The sequence below is a fragment of the Cherax quadricarinatus genome, chromosome 91, assembly GCF_038502225.1.
Source record: "Cherax quadricarinatus isolate ZL_2023a chromosome 91, ASM3850222v1, whole genome shotgun sequence".
Classification (NCBI taxonomy): domain Eukaryota; kingdom Metazoa; phylum Arthropoda; class Malacostraca; order Decapoda; family Parastacidae; genus Cherax; species Cherax quadricarinatus.
Window position 1 is genome coordinate 11,575,450 of NC_091382.1, and position 19,547 is coordinate 11,594,996.

General features: G+C 40.2%; 1 protein-coding gene across 1 annotated transcript in view; it reads right to left on the reverse strand.

Moving 5' to 3' along the window:
* Positions 1–5,596: 5,596 nt before the first annotated feature.
* The window catches only part of LOC128704929 (uncharacterized), a 193,604-nt gene continuing 179,653 nt past the window's right edge, over positions 5,597–19,547 (reverse strand). The window contains exon 7 of the mRNA XM_070104387.1: positions 5,597–9,820. Within this exon, the coding sequence (XP_069960488.1) occupies positions 9,259–9,820 (562 nt within the window). The 3' untranslated portion in view covers positions 5,597–9,258. The remainder of the gene's footprint in view (positions 9,821–19,547) is intronic.

A 19,547-nucleotide genomic window follows, 5' to 3' on the forward strand; every position in this document is an offset into this window, starting at 1 on the left:
CAGGAGCCATTCCTGCTTCTGACTACATACTTTTCCATGCTCTTATTATAACAGAAAACTGCATTGGTGAGGCAAACTGCATTAGATCACTACGTAGTTTCATGAGGAAAACAATGTAAAGAAATTATGTAGTACATACAACAGCATTTACCTTGGAGAAGAAATGTTGGCAGTTGATGGTGGAGAAGAGATGCTGGTGGAGGTTGATGATGGAGAAGAGAAACCATACCACGGGAGGGTATAGAACCTGCGATCAGTCTCAAAACTCCAGACCGTGGCGTTAGCCACTGGCTAACGCGACGGTCTGGAGTTTTGAGATTCTCTGATCGCGGGTTCTATAAATAACAAAAAAAGGCACAATACCGTGACTGGAACGATACACAAATAACCCTCACATAAAAGAGAGAAGCTTACGATGATGTTTCGGTCCGACTCGGACCATTTTGGACCGAAATGTCGTCGTAAGCTTCTCTCTTTTATGTGCGGGTTATTTGTGTATCGTGGGTTCTATCCCCGCCCGTGGTATGGTTTGTTTGCAATCGTGTCATTACGATTTCGTGAGTCATGGAGATGCTGGGCACAGCATCAGAGTCCAGAGGCCAAATTTCAAAGTGCGCACCAGGGTCCAAGAATTTAAGAAAAATTAATTTTTTTATGAAATAGTAGAGAATCTTTTTCTGAAGGTAATAAAACAAAAAGTACGAAATTTGATGGAAAACTGACAAAATTATGCTCTCGCGAATTTTCACGTGTCAGTGATATTTATGAATCGGTGATTTTGCCAACTTTGACTCCAATTTTAGGCCAATTACATTATTCCAGTCGACCAAATTCTTAGCTATTTCACTAGTATTGCTTCTATTCTATTGATTGAGCACAAGAAATCGCCAAGTCAACTGTTTCAACTACAAAATAAAGTGATCGGAAATTGGTAATTTGGCCAATTTAACACAAAGTTCAAAATATTCCAATTTCAAAATAGGGTCCAGAATAAACATTGTAGGTATTCCTGGCACTAAACTAACATTTCCTCTGTTCATTAGTCACATTTTGAGGCTTTACAAATGAATTCCATTTTGATTTTTTATTCACAATGAATTTTTATTCAAAACAAAAAAATAGAAGATTTACTGTTATGCAATATTGTATAACTATCCTCACTACATTTGTGAATGTATATTAGACCCACCAGCTGGCGTGTATTAGACGTGTGAGGTCGTTTGTTTACTCTTGAACATCGGCAAAAATTTAATATTTCCTCTACTTTGAGCTCAGTTTCAAGCCATTTCCAGTGCTAAAACCAATCAAAATCATCTCTATTTCTGTAATGTCTTCCATTCTATCAAATGAGACCAAGAAATTGCAAATACAACTATAAAAAACATACGAAAAAACACTGCAGTCGCTGTTTTAATCGAAAATCACGGTCTCAGTTTTTTCTCAATTATACACAGTGTGCTGCAGGATTTGTTTTATGTGGTGCGCACATACCACATAGATATATTCTCTCATATCTAGGCCCAAATTTACCACTCCAGTTTATCAGAGTGAGCTGAGCTCATGGCGTAGATCTATGGTTTGGACCCTGAATGTAAAGCCGTAGATCTATGGCACGGACCCTAAAAGGGTTAATGAATGACTGAATGACTTACTGACTCGACTGAATGACTGACTCGATTGACTGACTTAACCAACTTGACTTAATGACTTACTGACTTGACTTACTAACTGAATGACTTGACTGACTGAATGAATGACTTAAAGTTAGGCTTTTTCACTGAAGAGGACCCTGAAACGGTGTCTAGTGCAGCTGATGCCTTACCGTCGGTTGTATAATGTACCGCAGGGTAAAACAGAACAGAAATCCATTACAGAATTTATGCACACTCCAGTACAACCATCGACTTCAGTACCAGAACCTACCATCCACCTCAGCCCAGTAGGTCCACAGCATTACTCTCCACTCTCTTCACAATCATCGACAAACACCAGCACCTACAATTTAAGGTAATACTATTATGTCTGTCACAGTTATAGTCTTAAGCAGTAAAAACAACATAATACATCATGACAATGAACTACAATTATATATTTACTTTTTTTTTTTTTTCAACAAGTCGGCCATCTCCCACCGAGGCAGGGTGACCCAAAAAGAAAGAAAATCCCCAAAAAGAAAATACTTTCATCATCATTCAACACTTTCACCTCACTTACACAATCACTTTTTGCAGAGGTGCCCAGAATACAACAGTTTAGAAGTATATACGTATAAAAGACAATATATCCCTCCAAACTGCCAATATCCCAAACCCCTCCTTTAGAGTGCAGGCATTGTATTTCCCATTTCCAGGACTCAAGTCCGGTTATATAAAATAACCGGTTTCCCTGAATCCCTTCACTAAATATTACCCTGCTCACAATCCAACAGTTCGTCAGGTCCCAAATACCATTTGTCTCCATTCACTCCTATCTAACATGCTCACGCACGCTTGCTGGAAGTCCAGACCCCTCGCCCACAACACCTCCTTTGCCCCCTCCCTCCAACCTTCTCGAGGATGACCCCTACCCCGCCTTCCTTTCCCTACAGATTTATACCCTCTCCATGTCATTCTACTTGATCCATTCTCTCTAAATGACCAAACCACCTCAACAAACCCTCTTCAGCCATCTGACTAATACTTTTATTAACTCCACACCTTCTCCTAATTTCCACACTCCGAATTTTCTGCATAATATTTACACCACACGTTGCCCTTAGACAGGACATCTCCACTGCCTCCAAATGCCTCCTCGCTGCAGCATTTACAACCCAAGCTTCACACCCATATATACTATACTTTTATACATTCCCTTCTTTGCCTCCATAGATAACATTTTTTGCCTCCATAGATAACATTTTTTGCCTCCACATATACCTCATGCACCACTCACCTTTTTTACTTCATCAATTCTATGATTAACCTCATCCTTCATAAATCCATCCACCAACACGTCAACTCCCAAATATGTATCTGAAAACATTTTCTTCCATACTCCTCCTCCCCAATTTGATATCCAATTTTTCTTTATCTAAATCATTTGACACTCACATCACCTTACTCTTTTCTATATTCACTTTAAACTTTCAGCCTTTACACACCTTCCCATACTTGTCCACTAACCTTTGCAATTTTTCTTTATAATCTCCCATAAGCACAGTATCATTAGCGAAAAGTAACTGTGTTAACTCCCATTTTGTATTTCATTCCCCATAATTTAATCCCACCCCTCTCCCAAACACCCTAGCATTTACTTCTTTTACAACCCCATCAGGTCACGTGCGTCACATCTCACTCTCCACCTATATATATAATGTCTTTCTACCTCTGTATGTTAGAAGTGATCAAGGTCCCAGGACCGAAACGTTTTCTAATAAATATGTTATAGTGTTTGCTTACGTGTCTTTCTAAACCAACTTGTCGGTATTTATTACCAAGGTTTATACCATAAATATATGTATCTTGATGTGACATTACACATCCCTGTTTAAGACCTAATTTTACCAGGAAGTAGTCTCCCTCTCTTCTACACACCCTAACCTGAGCCTCACTATCCTCATAACTCTTTACAGCATTTGGTAACTTACCACCTATTCCATATACTTGCAACATCTGCCACATTGCTTCCCTATCCACTCTATCATATGCCTTTTCTAAATCCATAAATGCAATAAAAACTTCCCTACTTTTAACTAAATACTGCTCACATATATTTACCTTTTGTAAAATCTGAAGGTATAAAATATAGTTGCTTGAGAGGAAAGCTCGCAGCATGAATTTTTGCTCATGTCCAGAAACAAAAAAATTGAGCAAGCAACTGCTCGTATCCTGAAAAACTTGTATGGTGGGATACTCGCTAGCCGAGGTTCCACTGTACTTGTAATCAGAATCCAACCTTTAGTAATAATTGTCTGTTTGTTCTCCTTGTAATGTATAAATTTGTTTGTATACCCTTAATAGTTACTACCATTGTAGTCTTAAGTTTATCCAAAATGCTCTGCATAACCATGGGCTTTCTGAATGTACAACTAAATGTCACCCATCTCTGTATAAACATTGTACACATATGTTGAAATAAAATTATTATCTGTTGAAGAAGTTCCCTTTCTGAGGTTGAAATAGAGTACACAGATCTCTTCATACCCATTTCATATTTCTGTCCAATTGGTTTCTCACTTATATACAGTGGTACCCCGAGTTTTGTACAGCTCCCAACTCGAACAATTATACAAGTGTATTATTTGTAGATGAATGGTTCAGAGAACCGACATGTTGATAAATTAGACACATGTGCAACTCTTGGGTATCTTTATTGAGGAAACGTTTCGCCACACAGTGGCTTCATCAGTCCATACGTAGGAGAAACTTGAAGAACAGGAGGAGAATGAGGTAGTCTGAACACATCGACTCAAGGTTGAGGGACTGATTACCTCATTCTCCTCCTGTTCTTCAAGTTTCTCCTACGTATGGACTGATGAAGCCACTGTGTGGCGAAACGTTTCCTCAATAAAGATACCCAAGAGTTGCACATGTGTCTAATTTATCAAGTGTATTATTGTAAGTGCTCTTTTAAGTGCATTTTTGAAGATCTGAAATGCACTAATCTAATTTACATTATTCCTTATAAGAACATAAGAAAGGAGGAACACTACAACAGGCCTGTTGGCCCATACTAGGCAGGTCCTTTACAATTCATCCCACTAACAAACATTTGACCAACCCAATTTTCAATGCTACCCAAGAAATAAGCTCTGATGTGAAAGTCCCACTCAAATCCAACCCCTCCCACTCATGTACTTATCCAACCTAAATTTGAAACTACCCAAAGTCCCAGCCTCAATAACCCAACTAGGTAGACTGTTCCACTCATCAACTACCCTATTTCCAAACCAATACTTTCCTATGTCCTTTCTAAATCTAAACTTATCTAATTTAAATCCATTACTGTGGGTTCTCTCTTGGAGAGATATCCTCAAGACCTTATTAATATCCCCTTTATTAATACCTATCTTCCACTTATACACTTCGATCAGGTCTCCCCTCATTCTTCGTCTAACAAGTGAATGTAACTTAAGAGTCTTCAATCTTTCTTCATAAGGAAGATTTCTAATGCTATGTATTAATTTAGTCATCCTACGCTGAATGTTTTCTAACGAATTTATGTCCATTCTGTAATATGGAGACCAGAATTGAGCTGCATAATCTAGGTGAGGCCTTACTAATGATGTATAAAGCTGCAGTATGACCTCCGGACTTCTGTTGCTTACACTTCTTGATGTAAATCCCAGTAATCCATTTGCCTTATTATGTACGCTTAGGCATTGCTGTCTTGGTTTAAGGTTGCTGCTCACCATAACCCCCAAGTCCTTTTTCGCAAATTTGTTCGGTAATGGCACTCGAACAGCCTTCTGGAATGAATTATGGCCGAAACTCAGGGTACCAATGAATAATCCAGATGTTCTCACATTCTTGGCATTTAAGAACCATATTTATTTCTAAGAATAAATCACCCAGCAGAAACAGGAGACTAAATATTTTTGTGACAAATGAATATAAAATACAGTTGAAAGTATTTTTATTAGCAACAAACTATGAATGGTCCTTTTAGTTGAGTAAGAAACTTTTGTCCTACATAGTACCTGCATAACATTTGTAGGAAATACATATATACTCCCAGAGACAGTAGTTCAGTGGCATAGGTACTGGTAAGCTTTAGTGTAATGAATGTTCTAATTTTACATTGTAATTCTTTGAAAATATCAAGAGGTTGGAATGTTACCAGTGCGTGAATCAGGGTAACAGCTTAGGGAAACACACAAATATAGCTCAACAGAAGTTTACTGCTCAGTAATAACCCACATGGAGACAGCAACTCAGGAGATTGATGGATCTGTCCATTTCAACCTCCTTCTGGTATCCTCTTCAGCAGATACACAATTGAAAGGAAGCCTGGAGTATACCTTGAGAGAGTTCTGGGGGTCAATGCCCCAACAGCCCATTCTGTGACCATTCTCATGGTGGACCAGGGCCTGATCAACCAGACTGTTACTGCTAGCCGCACGTAATCCAACGTACGAACCATAGCCCGGCTGGTCAGGTACTGACTTTAGGTGCCTGTTCAATGCCTGCTTGAAGACAGCCAGAGGTCTATTGGTAATACCCCTTATGTTTGCTGGGAGGCAGTTGAACAGTCCTGGGCCCTTGGCACTTATTGTGTTATTTCATCGTGCTAGTAGCACCCTTGTTTTTCACTTGGGGAATGTTGCATTGTCTGCACAGTCTTTTGTTTTCATAGGGAGTGATTTTCGTGTGCAAGTTTGGTACTAATCCCTCTAGGATTTTCCAAGTGTATATAATCATGTATCTCTCCCGCCTGTGTTCTAAGGAGTTTAGTTTGAGGAACTTAAAGCATTCCCAGTAATTGAGGTGTTTTATCGCAGTTACACGTGCTGTGAAGGTTCTCTGCACATTTTCTAGGTCAACAATTTCATCTGCCTTGAGAGGTGTTGTTAGTGTGAAGCAATATTCCAGCCTAGAGAGAACAAGCAACCTGAAGTGTGTCATCATGGGCTTGGCATACCTGGTATTGAAAGTTCTCATTATCCATCTTGTCATTTTTCTAGCAGATGCAACTGATACAATGTTATGGTCCTTGAAGGTGAGATCCTCTGACATGATCACTCCCAGGTCGCTCTAGTGTGGTTGGAATTTGTTTTATACTCAGATGAAGTTTTAATTTCCTCATGTTTTTCATATAGGAGTAATTGAAATTTCTCATCATTGACCTTCATATTGTTTTCTGCAGCCCATTTAAAGATTTGGTTGATGTCCACCTGGAATCTTGCAGTGTCTTCAATGGAGGACACTGTCATGCAAATCTGGGTGTCATCTGCAAAGGAAGACACGGTGCTGTGGCTTATATCCCTGTCTATGTCCAATATGAGGATGAGGAACAAGATGGGAGCGAGTACTGTGCCTTGTGGAACAGAGCTTTCACTGTAGCCGCCTCAGACCTTACTCTGTTGACTACTACTTTGTCTTCTATTTGTTAGGAAATTATAGATCCATCTACCACCTTTTCCTGTTATTCCTTTATCATGCATTTCGTGCGCTATTACACTATGGTCACACTTGTCAAAGGCTTTTGCAAAGTCTGTGGATATTACATCTACATTCTGTGTCTTCTAGAGCACCCTGGACCTTGTTGTAGTGGTCCAGTAGTTGGGACAGACAGGAGCATCTTCCTCTAAACCCATGCTGCCCTGGATTGTGTAACTGATGGGTATCTAGATGGGTGGTGAATCTTACTTTTTAGAACCCTTTCAAAGATATTTATATGGGACATTAGTGCTATTGTTCTGTAGTTCTTTATTATTGCTTTACTGCTCCCTTTGTTGAGTGGGGGCTATGTCTGTTGTTTTTAGTAACTGTGGAACAACCCCAGTGTTCATTCTCCATAGGATGTTATGAGCACGTGATAGGGACTTCTTGCAGTTCTTGATGAACACGAAGTTCCATGAGTTTGGGCCTGGGGCAGAGTGCACGGGGATGTCATTTATCGCCTGCACGGGGATGTCATTTATCGCCTTTTCGAAGTCATTTGGCATCAGGATAATATCAGATAGGTGTGTGTCTGCCAAATTCTCTCGTAAAAAATTCATTTAGGTCTTCAACTCTCAGTCTAGTTAGCAGCTCGCTAAAAACCGAGTCACATTGGGACCTGAGTAGCTCACTCACTTCCTTACTGTTATCTGTGTAGGACCCATCCTGTTTATGTAGGGGCCCAATACTGGATTTCTTCTCGACTTTGATTTGTCATAATGAAAAATACTTTGGGTTTCTTTCAATTTCATTTATGGCTTTTAGTTCTTCCCGTGTTTCTTGACTCCTGTTAAGACTCCTTTAGCTTTAGTTCGATCTTTGCTATTTCTCTGACCAGTGTCTCCCTATGTATTACAGATATATTGGCCTCTTGTAGCCACTCTGTGATTCTTTGCCTTCGCCTGTATAGGGAGTGCCTTTCTCTTTCTAGTTTACATCTCCTTTCCTTAAGGAAATATGCCTTGAGCACACCTCAAGTACCACAGAGTTAATTTCTTCTAGACATAAGTTAGGATCCATGTTGCTTAGGCTATCTTCCCAGTTTATATCATTTAGGACTTGGTTTACTTGGTCCCACCTTATGCTTTTGTTATTTAAGTTGAATTTGGTGAAGGCTCCCTCGTGACTGATCACATTTTGTCAGCCCGGGGCTCCCCGCATATATGCCTGGACCTCTATTATGTTGTGATCTCAGTATATTGTTTCTGATATGGTGACATTTCGTATCAGATCTTTGTTAGTGAAGATGAGGTCCAGCATATTCTCCAATCTTATAGGGAAGGTTGCACCTCTCACCATGCAGGGGAACAGGGAGTGTGAGGTCAGTGTGGTGACCTCTTGCACAGTGAAAGGTGCAACCTTCCCTATAAATTCATGTTCTCCTTTCACTTGTGTATCTGCTGAAGAGGATCCCAATAGGGGGTCGAAATGTACAGGTCAATTAATCTCCTGAGTTCCTGTCTCCATGTGGGTTATTATTGAGCACTGAAAAGTGTTCATTACTCTTTAGTTATTCAGAGGTTTATTATTTTGAGCAGTGAAGGCTCTTGGGGTTCTCAGGTAAGTCTGGGTCTTACCTGGCCTCACCTGCTGAACTCAATGATATATTTCACCAGAAATACCATTGAGTGAGTTTAAAGAAAACCTAATGTACCTAGGAAGGCATTTAACAATAAGTTCCCAACCCTAAAAGCATCCCAACTCTAGCAATACTTCAGCACAGAAGTAAGCTGAATTTATTTTGTCTAATATTAAAAGAACAAAAAGAACAATTATCTGGCAAAATAAGTACCTGGAAAATCATAAAAGACTTTGGTAGTGTCACTTGTGTTGGATATTAAAGCTTGAGTTAGTCCTGCACCAGCACACCTGCTGAGTACGATACTTACCATTTAAAGGTATTTTCATTAAGACGTAACACTCCCAGATCACGGCATAAAATGCCCGTCTTATGCTAAAAATACCTGAGGCAGGTGAGTTACCCTAGCTAGTTGCATGAGCCCACGGGCCCGCTATCACAGGAGCCAGCATACGGCACCATCTAACTATCACACTGTGGTCATAACCACATTATCAAGAATAATTAAAAATATACAAAACTATATACATGCTATACACATCATTTCTTGTCCTTTGCATTATCAGAAGTATCTGGGAAGAACACTTTGGTGATGACAATGTCGCCGGTACTGAGAGTCTGGCACTGAGCATCAGTTTTACTGGTGAAGGCTGACATAGAGGGCACGTTGTTGAGGGAGTGAGGTGGGGAGGTCTGTGGAGATATGGTCACCCCTTGAGAATATCCATGACAGTGGCAACAACACTGAGCAGGAGGACTGTTAGCAGTTGTGGCCACGGGAGACGAGCTGCCAGAAATTTGGGTAGCCGCAGCCAAGATAGCTTCTAATCGGTCAATCTTCTCCAGGCGGTCCATAGCACCATTGCTTAAAACCTGTTCCACCATGTTCATACTGGTAGTGAGGGATGGTGAACCACCATAGCCATCATTATCACCATCACAGCGCGGAGACAGAAGACCACCTCCGGAGCCTCCGGAGCCTCCAGACCCTATGCTGCTCAAACTGGGATATTCCCCTTCTTCTACACCATCACGTTCATCGTCATCCTCATCTTCACTATTTTCATCCTCATCATCGCCATTTTTATCAGGAGATTCATCTCTGAAATACACACATTTATTAGAAGCTATGGATCATATCATTCTTCTAAAACAAATTTTTCTTATTAAACCCTACACACTGAAATAACTATAATCAATGTTGAAACAATGTTAATGGTCTGACTTGAACCATTTGCTAATCAGATCCAGTGGTGGATCTACAGTCTTGGGGCCCTGAAGCTTGAACTGTTATGGGGGCCCCATCGCAACCCCTCTCATACAGTAGACCTAAATTTTTTAAGCAATGTGGACTAAAGTTGCTTCTGGGGTCCCTCTAGGATTAGGGGACCTGAAGATTAACCTTCATTAACCAAATCATACCACGGGTGGGGTAAGAACCCGCGAGAGCTCGTCGCAGCCATGCTAGCAGGAGATTCGTCTGTAAACACTTGCATTTGCGGTCACAGTGGTGCCTATGCTAACCTTCCTATGGTGTAGAAATATACCTAGATGGATGAATCTTATTGTAGCTAGCTGGCCCAGTGGCTAATGCGTCAGTCTGGAGTTTTGCGACTCTCTGATAGCGGGTTCTAACCCCACCCGTGGTACAGTTTGTTTGCAATTGTGTCATTACGATTTCATGAGTCATTAACCTTCATTACTTTCATGGTAGATCTGCCCCTGGTCAGACCCAAATGTAGTCACAAGTTTCTTTTTCCTATGTGTGGGTTATTTGTATATTGTTCCAGTCACAGTATCGTGCCTTTGTGTTCTTAATGTTTACTGTACACAGTGCTATGTCCCAACTTTGTTAAAGTTCAGGAAAGTGTTGTACCATCCCATGTTAGCGGCAGCAGCAGCGGCAGCAGCGACCTCCAAGCTCCGTACTTTTCTCCAACTATCAGAGCTACCAATGCTCCTATGATGAACTAGTTACATGCAAAACTGCACTACCCAACGTAGCACCCAGAATGACCAAAGATTACCAACAGTGAAACCTACAAATCGAACATAATAGAGATCAAAGGAAGACTGCCCACAAACCGAAAGCAACACCCCGCTGCCAGCCGAACAACGTAACCCTAAACTTTGTATAACTACAACTTCTTCTTAACTACAACAATTCCTGTAGTATTATGAGGCCCAATCTAAGAGGAAACAGCACCAAGGCCAGCAAGAAAACGCCGAAAAATCAACTATTCAACAAGTGTAGCCAGGAGGACGCCGGCCCAGCAACCACCCCACTCACCACCACTCAAGGCGACACCACAACAATAACAACAAACATGGCTGCCACCAGCCCATCCTCCCCTCTCTTCCCCGGATTCAACCTACCAAGTAGTCTCTCAGGTATGACCAACGATCCAGATACCCTAAAGTCATGCATCTCCAACTTAGTTATTGAAAATATGAATCTTCGAGAGACGCTAACAAAACAAGACACCAGGATGACACAACTCGAGAACAAAATCCTCAGTCTTGAACAAAAGTTATCAACACCAGGAATGACAAACTGTGACAAGACCATCCAGACAGTCATAGATAGCCATACCCAACAAATAATATCTCTTAATACAAAGGTTGAAGAAGCAGTAAAAGAATGAAAGAACAACTTAGATAACCAGTTCAGTGACTACTTTGCTCTCCAAGAAGATAAAACTGAACAAGATAAACTATCGGATGCAGTAATAGTTAACAGTCCACTTTTTCCCAGCGATATGAACCAAACGAACAGTAAAGAAATTGCTATCCAGATCATAAAGGACCAAACAAGTGTTATTGTACCAGAGTCTGAAATAAAAGAAGCCAGGTTACTAGGATCCCATGGTAGAAAAAGTGTTATGCTTAGATTCCACTCACATGACAGGAAAAGAGACTTAATTATTGCATCTATTAAAGTAAAGAAAGAGGTATACATAAACGAGTGTCTTACCAAAAAACGTCAGAACCTCCTGTATAGAGTCAGAAAACTTAAGCGGGAGAATAACGACACAATACACCAATGCTTCACACGGGATGGGAAAATTCTTGTTAGGAAAACAAATGTAGGTCAACTGTACACAATCACGAACGAGAATGATCTATCACGATTTCTCAGGGATACTAATCTTACAGAGAATAACTAAACAATGTCCAACCTAAAAGCCTACGTAGTGTAGTGTATGTTTTGCTCCATTATTGTTCAAATTTCATTGTACAATCTCTTAGTAATTAAATAATCAACTACCTCATTTTGTGATTTTACTAGTAAGCATAAGTCACCTTATGTAATTTTCTTATTTACTATCGTTTGCTTAAACATTAGCTGAATTGATACTTTCTCTGTCCATATTACTACCTCATATTTTTTTTAAATACTATCAATTGATATTACCTACTAAAATTAATAATTATCATTTTTACTATAATTTCAATTTACTCTTAACATTTTTGACATTTAATAACCATTACTTGTCTAATTACCTTTACCTGTTTTATACCACATTTACTATCTTAGAGTACTCTTAATTACCTTGTACTGCCATATAACCTCTAGTATAACTACCAGTGCAATATTGAATGAAATAAACATTACTTTTTCACTTTTTTTGTAATCATTATTACTTACTAAAATTTTATTAAACACCATATTTACTACCAGTCAATTTTACTTTTGTACATTAAACATTATTTTTTACTTCCCATAACATTTTGTTGCCAAATTTTTAAGTTTGCATATTCAACTCCAACCTTTATATTATCCTTTGTACCTGTCTACCATCTTACTATCATATTATAACCAAGACATTACCATTATTCATTGTTCTTACCTGTCCATTTAATTTTGTTTACCACTACTTGTTTTTTTAGTCACTTTTTATTGTGTGTGCAATTAGTGTATATTCCAATTACTTTTTTGCAAGTACCAATACTATCTTTTGCTAGCTAGTACCAACTACCTCATTTTTTTTTTTACTTTTTATTGTGCAATAAACTGCTCAACTTATTTAATATTACAAATCAGATCTTACTCCTAAACCAATATTATTTCATAGTGACTATCTATCCATTTAACTTGTTTACCATTACTCAATTGTAGTCCCTTATATATTTTTTTGTCCTTTATTTTAGCTTTATATAACTACCTTAGATCATATATTCGCAATTGTTAAACTAATCAAGGTGCTATTCTCAGGTGCTAAAGTTAATAAGTTCACTATTTTGCCATTATACTCCAAAGCTCATTTATTTGATTACCACTTTATTGTTCACCACAACTTATATTAGTCCCTTTTATATTATAATTTTATATTATAATTCTTTAACTTTAAAGAATTACCTTTAAAGTACTACCTACTATCATATTCCCAAGCTCCATTATTTGATCATCACTTTATTTGTTAACCACAAATTATTTTAGTCCCTTTTATATTGTCTCCTTTATTTTAGCTTTAAAAAACTACCTTAGCTCATTATTTTTTACATTTGTTAAATAATTCAGGTGCTATTTTTTTTAGCTTTATAATATTTACTTTATTTTTTACTTAATTCTAACTATAGATTCACTACAAATCTTATGATTACACGCATTGATCCTGATACCAACCTCTTAATGACTTAAATGATTCAAACAGTTACTGTAATTACTACACTGCAGAACAATCAAAGGCACTTCTCAGAGCCAACAACAACATAACTATCTTTAACTACAATATCAGGTCTTTAAGCAAGCATTATGATGACCTCCTAGCATTACTAAATTCCTTGCATGCCAATATGTCCATTATTACTCTAACTGAAACCTGGCTAAAGCCTGATACTACAGATGTCTATGCCATTCCTGGTTACACAGCCATACACAACTGTAGGCCAGACCAACAAGGGGGTGGCACAGCTATATACTACTCAGACCAACTAGAATGTATCACTAATACTTGCACAAGGGATGAACATGGGGAATATATAATAGCTAAATTCAAATCCAAATACATGTACCTACAAAAACCTCTCACAGTGATAAACATCTACAGAATTCCACAATCAAACATTAGCCAATTTAGTCAAAACCTAGGAAGTATGATAACTGATGCACGCATGAACAAAGATCACTTACTACTCTCAGGTGACTTCAATATAAATCTCCTGCAAGACCAGGACCCACACGTTACTGAATTCACAAACACAATGAGTAACTGCATGTTGCTACCAACAGTAACAAAACCTACAAGACCTACAACAGATGGGAACATAAAAAGTCTGGGCTGAATGGTACTGCCCTTGATACTGGCCATGTAGTCAGAAACTGTAAGGCTGGAGATGAAGTCCTGGTAGTCAGTAAATGTGGGGCTGATAGTGCTGTCCTGGGAGACAGTAATGGTGAAGCTGGAGGTGCTGTCCTGGGAGACAGAAATGGTGAAGCTGGAGATACTGTCCTGGGAGACAGTAATGGTGAAGCTGGAGGTGCTGTCCTGGGAGACAGAAATGGTGAAGCTGGAGATACTGTCCTGGGAGACAGTAATGGTGAAGCTGGAGATTTTGTCCAGGTAGTCGGGAATTATACGCAGGAAGGAATACATATAAATGACCTCATAGGGGACAGGAGCCATAGTAGGGAAACAAGTGTAGTCAAAGATAAGATAAAACCAATATTGCAAACTAGAAATACCGCAGGAAATAGCAAACAAGAGGACTCCAATAGCAATAGTGAGGATAAATTACCAAAAACAACTGGTGGGAGCTCCATTGTTGGTGCTAGGGAGGATAGAAGTAAGACAGGGAAACATGCACCAACAGGGAATACAGTCACAGAAACCCAAGGCAAGCGGAAACCAAGCCTGTGCACATACTATGCACTTGGTATCTGCTGGCATGGGAAATCTGGAAAAACAGATGGGACGTGCAACTATGACCACCCTAGAAAATGCCATGCCCATATGACAACAGGAAAATGCAAACTCCCTTCCTGTAAGCTTTTTCACCCTGAAATGTGTACCTCTTCAGTACAGGAAAGACTGTGCTATAACTTAAATTGCCAGGCATACCATCTAAAGGGGACAAAAAGATACAAAACATCCAGGCCATGGGAAAACCTGGGTAGCCACAGCCACTCAAGAGGGAGAGGTTTTTTAGTGCCAGGAAGGAAAAAAAACTGGCAGGAAATGGCAGAAATCGTACACCAAATCCAGTCATTCCTGGAGTGGAACCACAGTCGATGGCCTCCACTCCAAACCAACAGATACAGATACTAATGCCGGAAAAAAAATCCCCCCCCAGTACCAACAATACCACCAGTCCGATAACATTCTTCTTTGCAAATATACAGGGTCTAAAGCCAGCAACAAACAACAAAATACCTTTCATCCGTGGACTGCTTGCAGAGGCAAAGGCAATGTTCGCGGCTTTCACTGAGACCCACATAAAGGATCACTTGGACAATGAAATATGGATCCCAGGTTACAACCTATACAGATGTGACAGAGTGAACAGGCAAAAGGGGGGGGGGTTGGCCTGTACATTGCAGAGTCACTTGTTTGCACAGAACTGCTTAATGCCTCAAATGACGTAGTGGAAGTTTTAGCAGTAAAGGTCGAGAACCAAAACCTAGTCATTGTGGTAGTCTACAAGCCTCCGGATGCAACATCCCAGCAATTCCAGGAACAGCTGTTAAAAATTGACCACTGTCTGGAAAATCTTCCAGCTCCTGCACCCAACATCTTGCTCCTGGGGGATTTCAACTTAAGGCACCTAAAATGGAGGAATATAGCAAATAATATTGTTGCAGAAATAACACCAGGAGGCAGCTCTGATGAAAACTCACACTCACACGAGCTTTTAAATCTGCACAAAATTCAATTTAAACCAGCAAATAATAGAGCCTACTAGACTGGAGAATACACTAGACCTCATATTCACTAACAATGATGATCTGATAAGAAATGTCACCATATCAAAAACAATATACTCAGATCACAACATAATTGAGGTTCAGACATGTATGCGAGGAGCCCCAGACCGACAAAATGAGACTAGTCACGAGGGAGCATTCACCAAATTCAACTTCAATAACAAAAACAAAAAGTGGGACCAAGTAAACCAAGTCCTAACCGATATAAGCTGGGAAGATATACTAAGCAACACAGACCCAAACTTATGCCTAGAACAGATTAACTCGGTGGCACTCGATGTATGCACAAGGCTTATTCCTCTAAGAAAAAGGAGGAGTAGATGTAAAATAGAAAGAGAAAGGTGCTCCCTTTACAGGCGACGGAAAAGAATTAAAGAGCGGCTAAAAGAGGTCAATATATCTGAAATGCGCAGGGAGACACTGGTCAGAGAAATAGCAAGCATCGAACTTAAGCTAAAAGAATCCTTTAGGAGTCAGGAATCGCGGGAAGAACTAAAAGCTATAAATGAAATCGAAAGAAACCCAAAGTATTTCTTCTCCTATGCCAAATCAAAATCGAGAAGAACGCCCAGTATTGGGCCCCTACTTAAACAAGATGGGTCCTACACAGATGACAGCAAGGAAATGAGTGAGCTACTCAAGTCCCAATATGACTCAGTTTTTAGCAAGCCGCTAACCAGACTGAGAGTCGAAGATCAAAATGAATTTTTTATGAGAGAGCCACAAAATTTGATTAACACAAGCCTATCCGATGTTATCCTGACGCCAAATGACTTCGAACAGGCGATAAATGACATGCCCATGCACTCTGCCCCAGGGCCAGACTCATGGAACTCTGTGTTCATCAAGAACTGCAAGAAGCCCCTATCACGAGCCTTTTCCATCCTATGGAGAGGGAGCATGGACACGGGGGTCGTCCCTCAGTTACTAAAAACAACAGACATAGCCCCACTCCACAAAGGGGGCAGTAAAGCAACAGCAAAGAACTACAAACCAATAGCACTAACATCCCATATCATAAAAATCTTTGAAAGGGTCCTAAGAAGCAAGATCACCACCCATCTAGAAACCCATCAGTTACACAACCCAGGGCAACATGGGTTTAGAACAGGTCGCTCCTGTCTGTCTCAACTACTGGATCACTACGACAAGGTCCTAAATGCACTAGAAGACAAAAAGAATGCAGATGTAATATATACAGACTTTGCAAAAGCCTTCGACAAGTGTGACCATGGCGTAATAGCGCACAAAATGCGCGCTAAAGGAATAACAGGAAAAGTCGGTCGATGGATCTATAATTTCCTCACTAACAGAACACAGAGAGTAGTCGTCAACAGAGTAAAGTCCGAGGCAGCTACGGTGAAAAGCTCTGTTCCACAAGGCACAGTACTAGCTCCCATCTTGTTCCTCATCCTCATATCCGACATAGACAAGGATGTCAGCCACAGCACCGTGTCTTCCTTTGCAGATGACACCCGAATCTGCATGACAGTGTCTTCCATTGCAGACACTGCAAGGCTCTAGGCGGACATCAACCAAATCTTTCAGTGGGCTGCAGAAAACAATATGAAGTTCAACGATGAGAAATTTCAATTACTCAGATATGGTAAACATGAGGAAATTAAATCTTCATCAGAGTACAAAACAAATTCTGGCCACAAAATAGAGCGAAACACCAACGTCAAAGACCTGGGAGTGATTATGTCGGAGGATCTCACCTTCAAGGACCATAACATTGTATCAATCGCATCTGCTAGAAAAATGACAGGATGGATAATGAGAACCTTCAAAACTAGGGAGGCCAAGCCCATGATGACACTCTTCAGGTCACTTGTTCTATCTAGGCTGGAATATTGCTGCACTCTAACAGCACCTTTCAAGGCAGGTGAAATTGCCGACCTAGAAAATGTACAGAGGACTTTCACGGCGCGCATAACGGAGATAAAACACCTCAATTACTGGGAGCGCTTGAGGTTTCTAAACCTGTATTCCCTGGAACGCAGGAGGGAGAGATACATGATTATATACACCTGGAAAATCCTAGAGGGACTAGTACCGAACTTGCACACGAAAATCACTCACTACGAAAGCAAAAGACTTGGCAGACGATGCACCATCCCCCCAATGAAAAGCAGGGGTGTCACTAGCACGTTAAGAGACCATACAATAAGTGTCAGGGGCCCGAGACTGTTCAACTGCCTCCCAGCACACATAAGGGGGATTACCAACAGACCCCTGGCAGTCTTCAAGCTGGCACTGGACAAGCACCTAAAGTCAGTTCCTGATCAGCCGGGCTGTGGCTCGTACGTTGGTTTGCGTGCAGCCAGCAGCAACAGCCTGGTTGATCAGGCGCTGATCCACCAGGAGGCCTGGTCACAGACCGGGCTGCGGGGGCATTGACCCCCGAAACTCTCTCCAGGTAAACTCCAGGTAAACTAGTGTTTCCCTACTTGACCACATCTGGACCAACACCATATCCCCTTTAAAATCAGGCATAATTACAGATAATACCACAGACCACTACCCTACTTTCCTCATAACAACTCTTGGTAAAATACCCCAAGACACTACTAAAGTCACCTTCAGACTTCACAATGAGGCAGCCATTAATAACTTCACAACAGCAGTAACAAACATTGACTGGCACACTGAGCTAGAAATCTATACAGATATTGACGAATGTTTTAATAATTTTCTAAAAAAGACCCAATACCTTTATAACAAGCACTGCCCTAAAAAAACTAAACAGATGACAGCTAAGAGACTGAACAGTCCCTGGCTAACACCCAGCATTCTCAAATCCATAAATACAAAACACCGATATGAAAAACAGTACAGAATGGGTCACATAACCAGAGACCAAACAAAACGTTACTCGTCAAACCTAACCAGCCTGATAAGAAGGGCAAAAAAATTGTATTACGAGAACAGATTATCCAACTTACGAGGTGATATAAAAAAGACCTGGAAGACCCTATCAGAAATTCTGGGAACAAAAAAGATATCACGACATAGCGAAATAAAATTAGCAAAATCAGATGAACCCCAACTCCCACCAACAGAAACAGCAAACAGACTCAATGATTTCTTCTCCACTATAGGTCAAAACCTTGCCAATAATATCCCAAGCTCAGATACCCCACCAAATGACTACCTCACTGGCAACTACCCGAACACACTGTTCCTAGCTCCAACTAACCCATACGAAGTCTCCCTTATTATCAACGCACTGAAAAACAAGGCAGGAGATTTAAATACCTTACCACCCTTTATATACAAAAAAGCGTCACAAGTACTATCACCAATCATTGCAACACTCTTTAACAAATCCATTGAATCCTCCACCTTCCCTACAGTTCTCAAAATAGCAAGGGTCACCCCGATCCATAAAGGAGGAGACCAAACAGAGTTGAATAACTATAGGCCAATATCCAATTTACACCCTCTCTCAAAAATCTTCGAAAAATTAATTCATAAACGAATCCACTCCTACCTCATCTCCCATAACATTCTCAACCCCTGCCAATTTGGATTCAGGCCTAATAAAAATACTAATGATGCTATTATACACATGCTAGAACATATATACACTGCAATAGAGAAAAAAGAAGTCCCACTGGGGATCTTCATTGACTTACGTAAAGCTTTTGATACAGTTGACCATGACTTGCTCCACGTAAAATTGTCACACTATGGTATTAGAGGGCACTCCCTCAACTACCTCAAGTCTTACCTCAGCAACAGAAGCCAATATGTGTACGCAAATGGGGCAAACTCTTCCGCACAACCAATTACAGTTGGTGTCCCACAGGGAAGTGTCCTTGGCCCTCTTCTCTTTCTCCTATACATAAATGACCTACCAAATGCTTCGCAATTACTCAAACCCACACTTTTTGCAGATGAC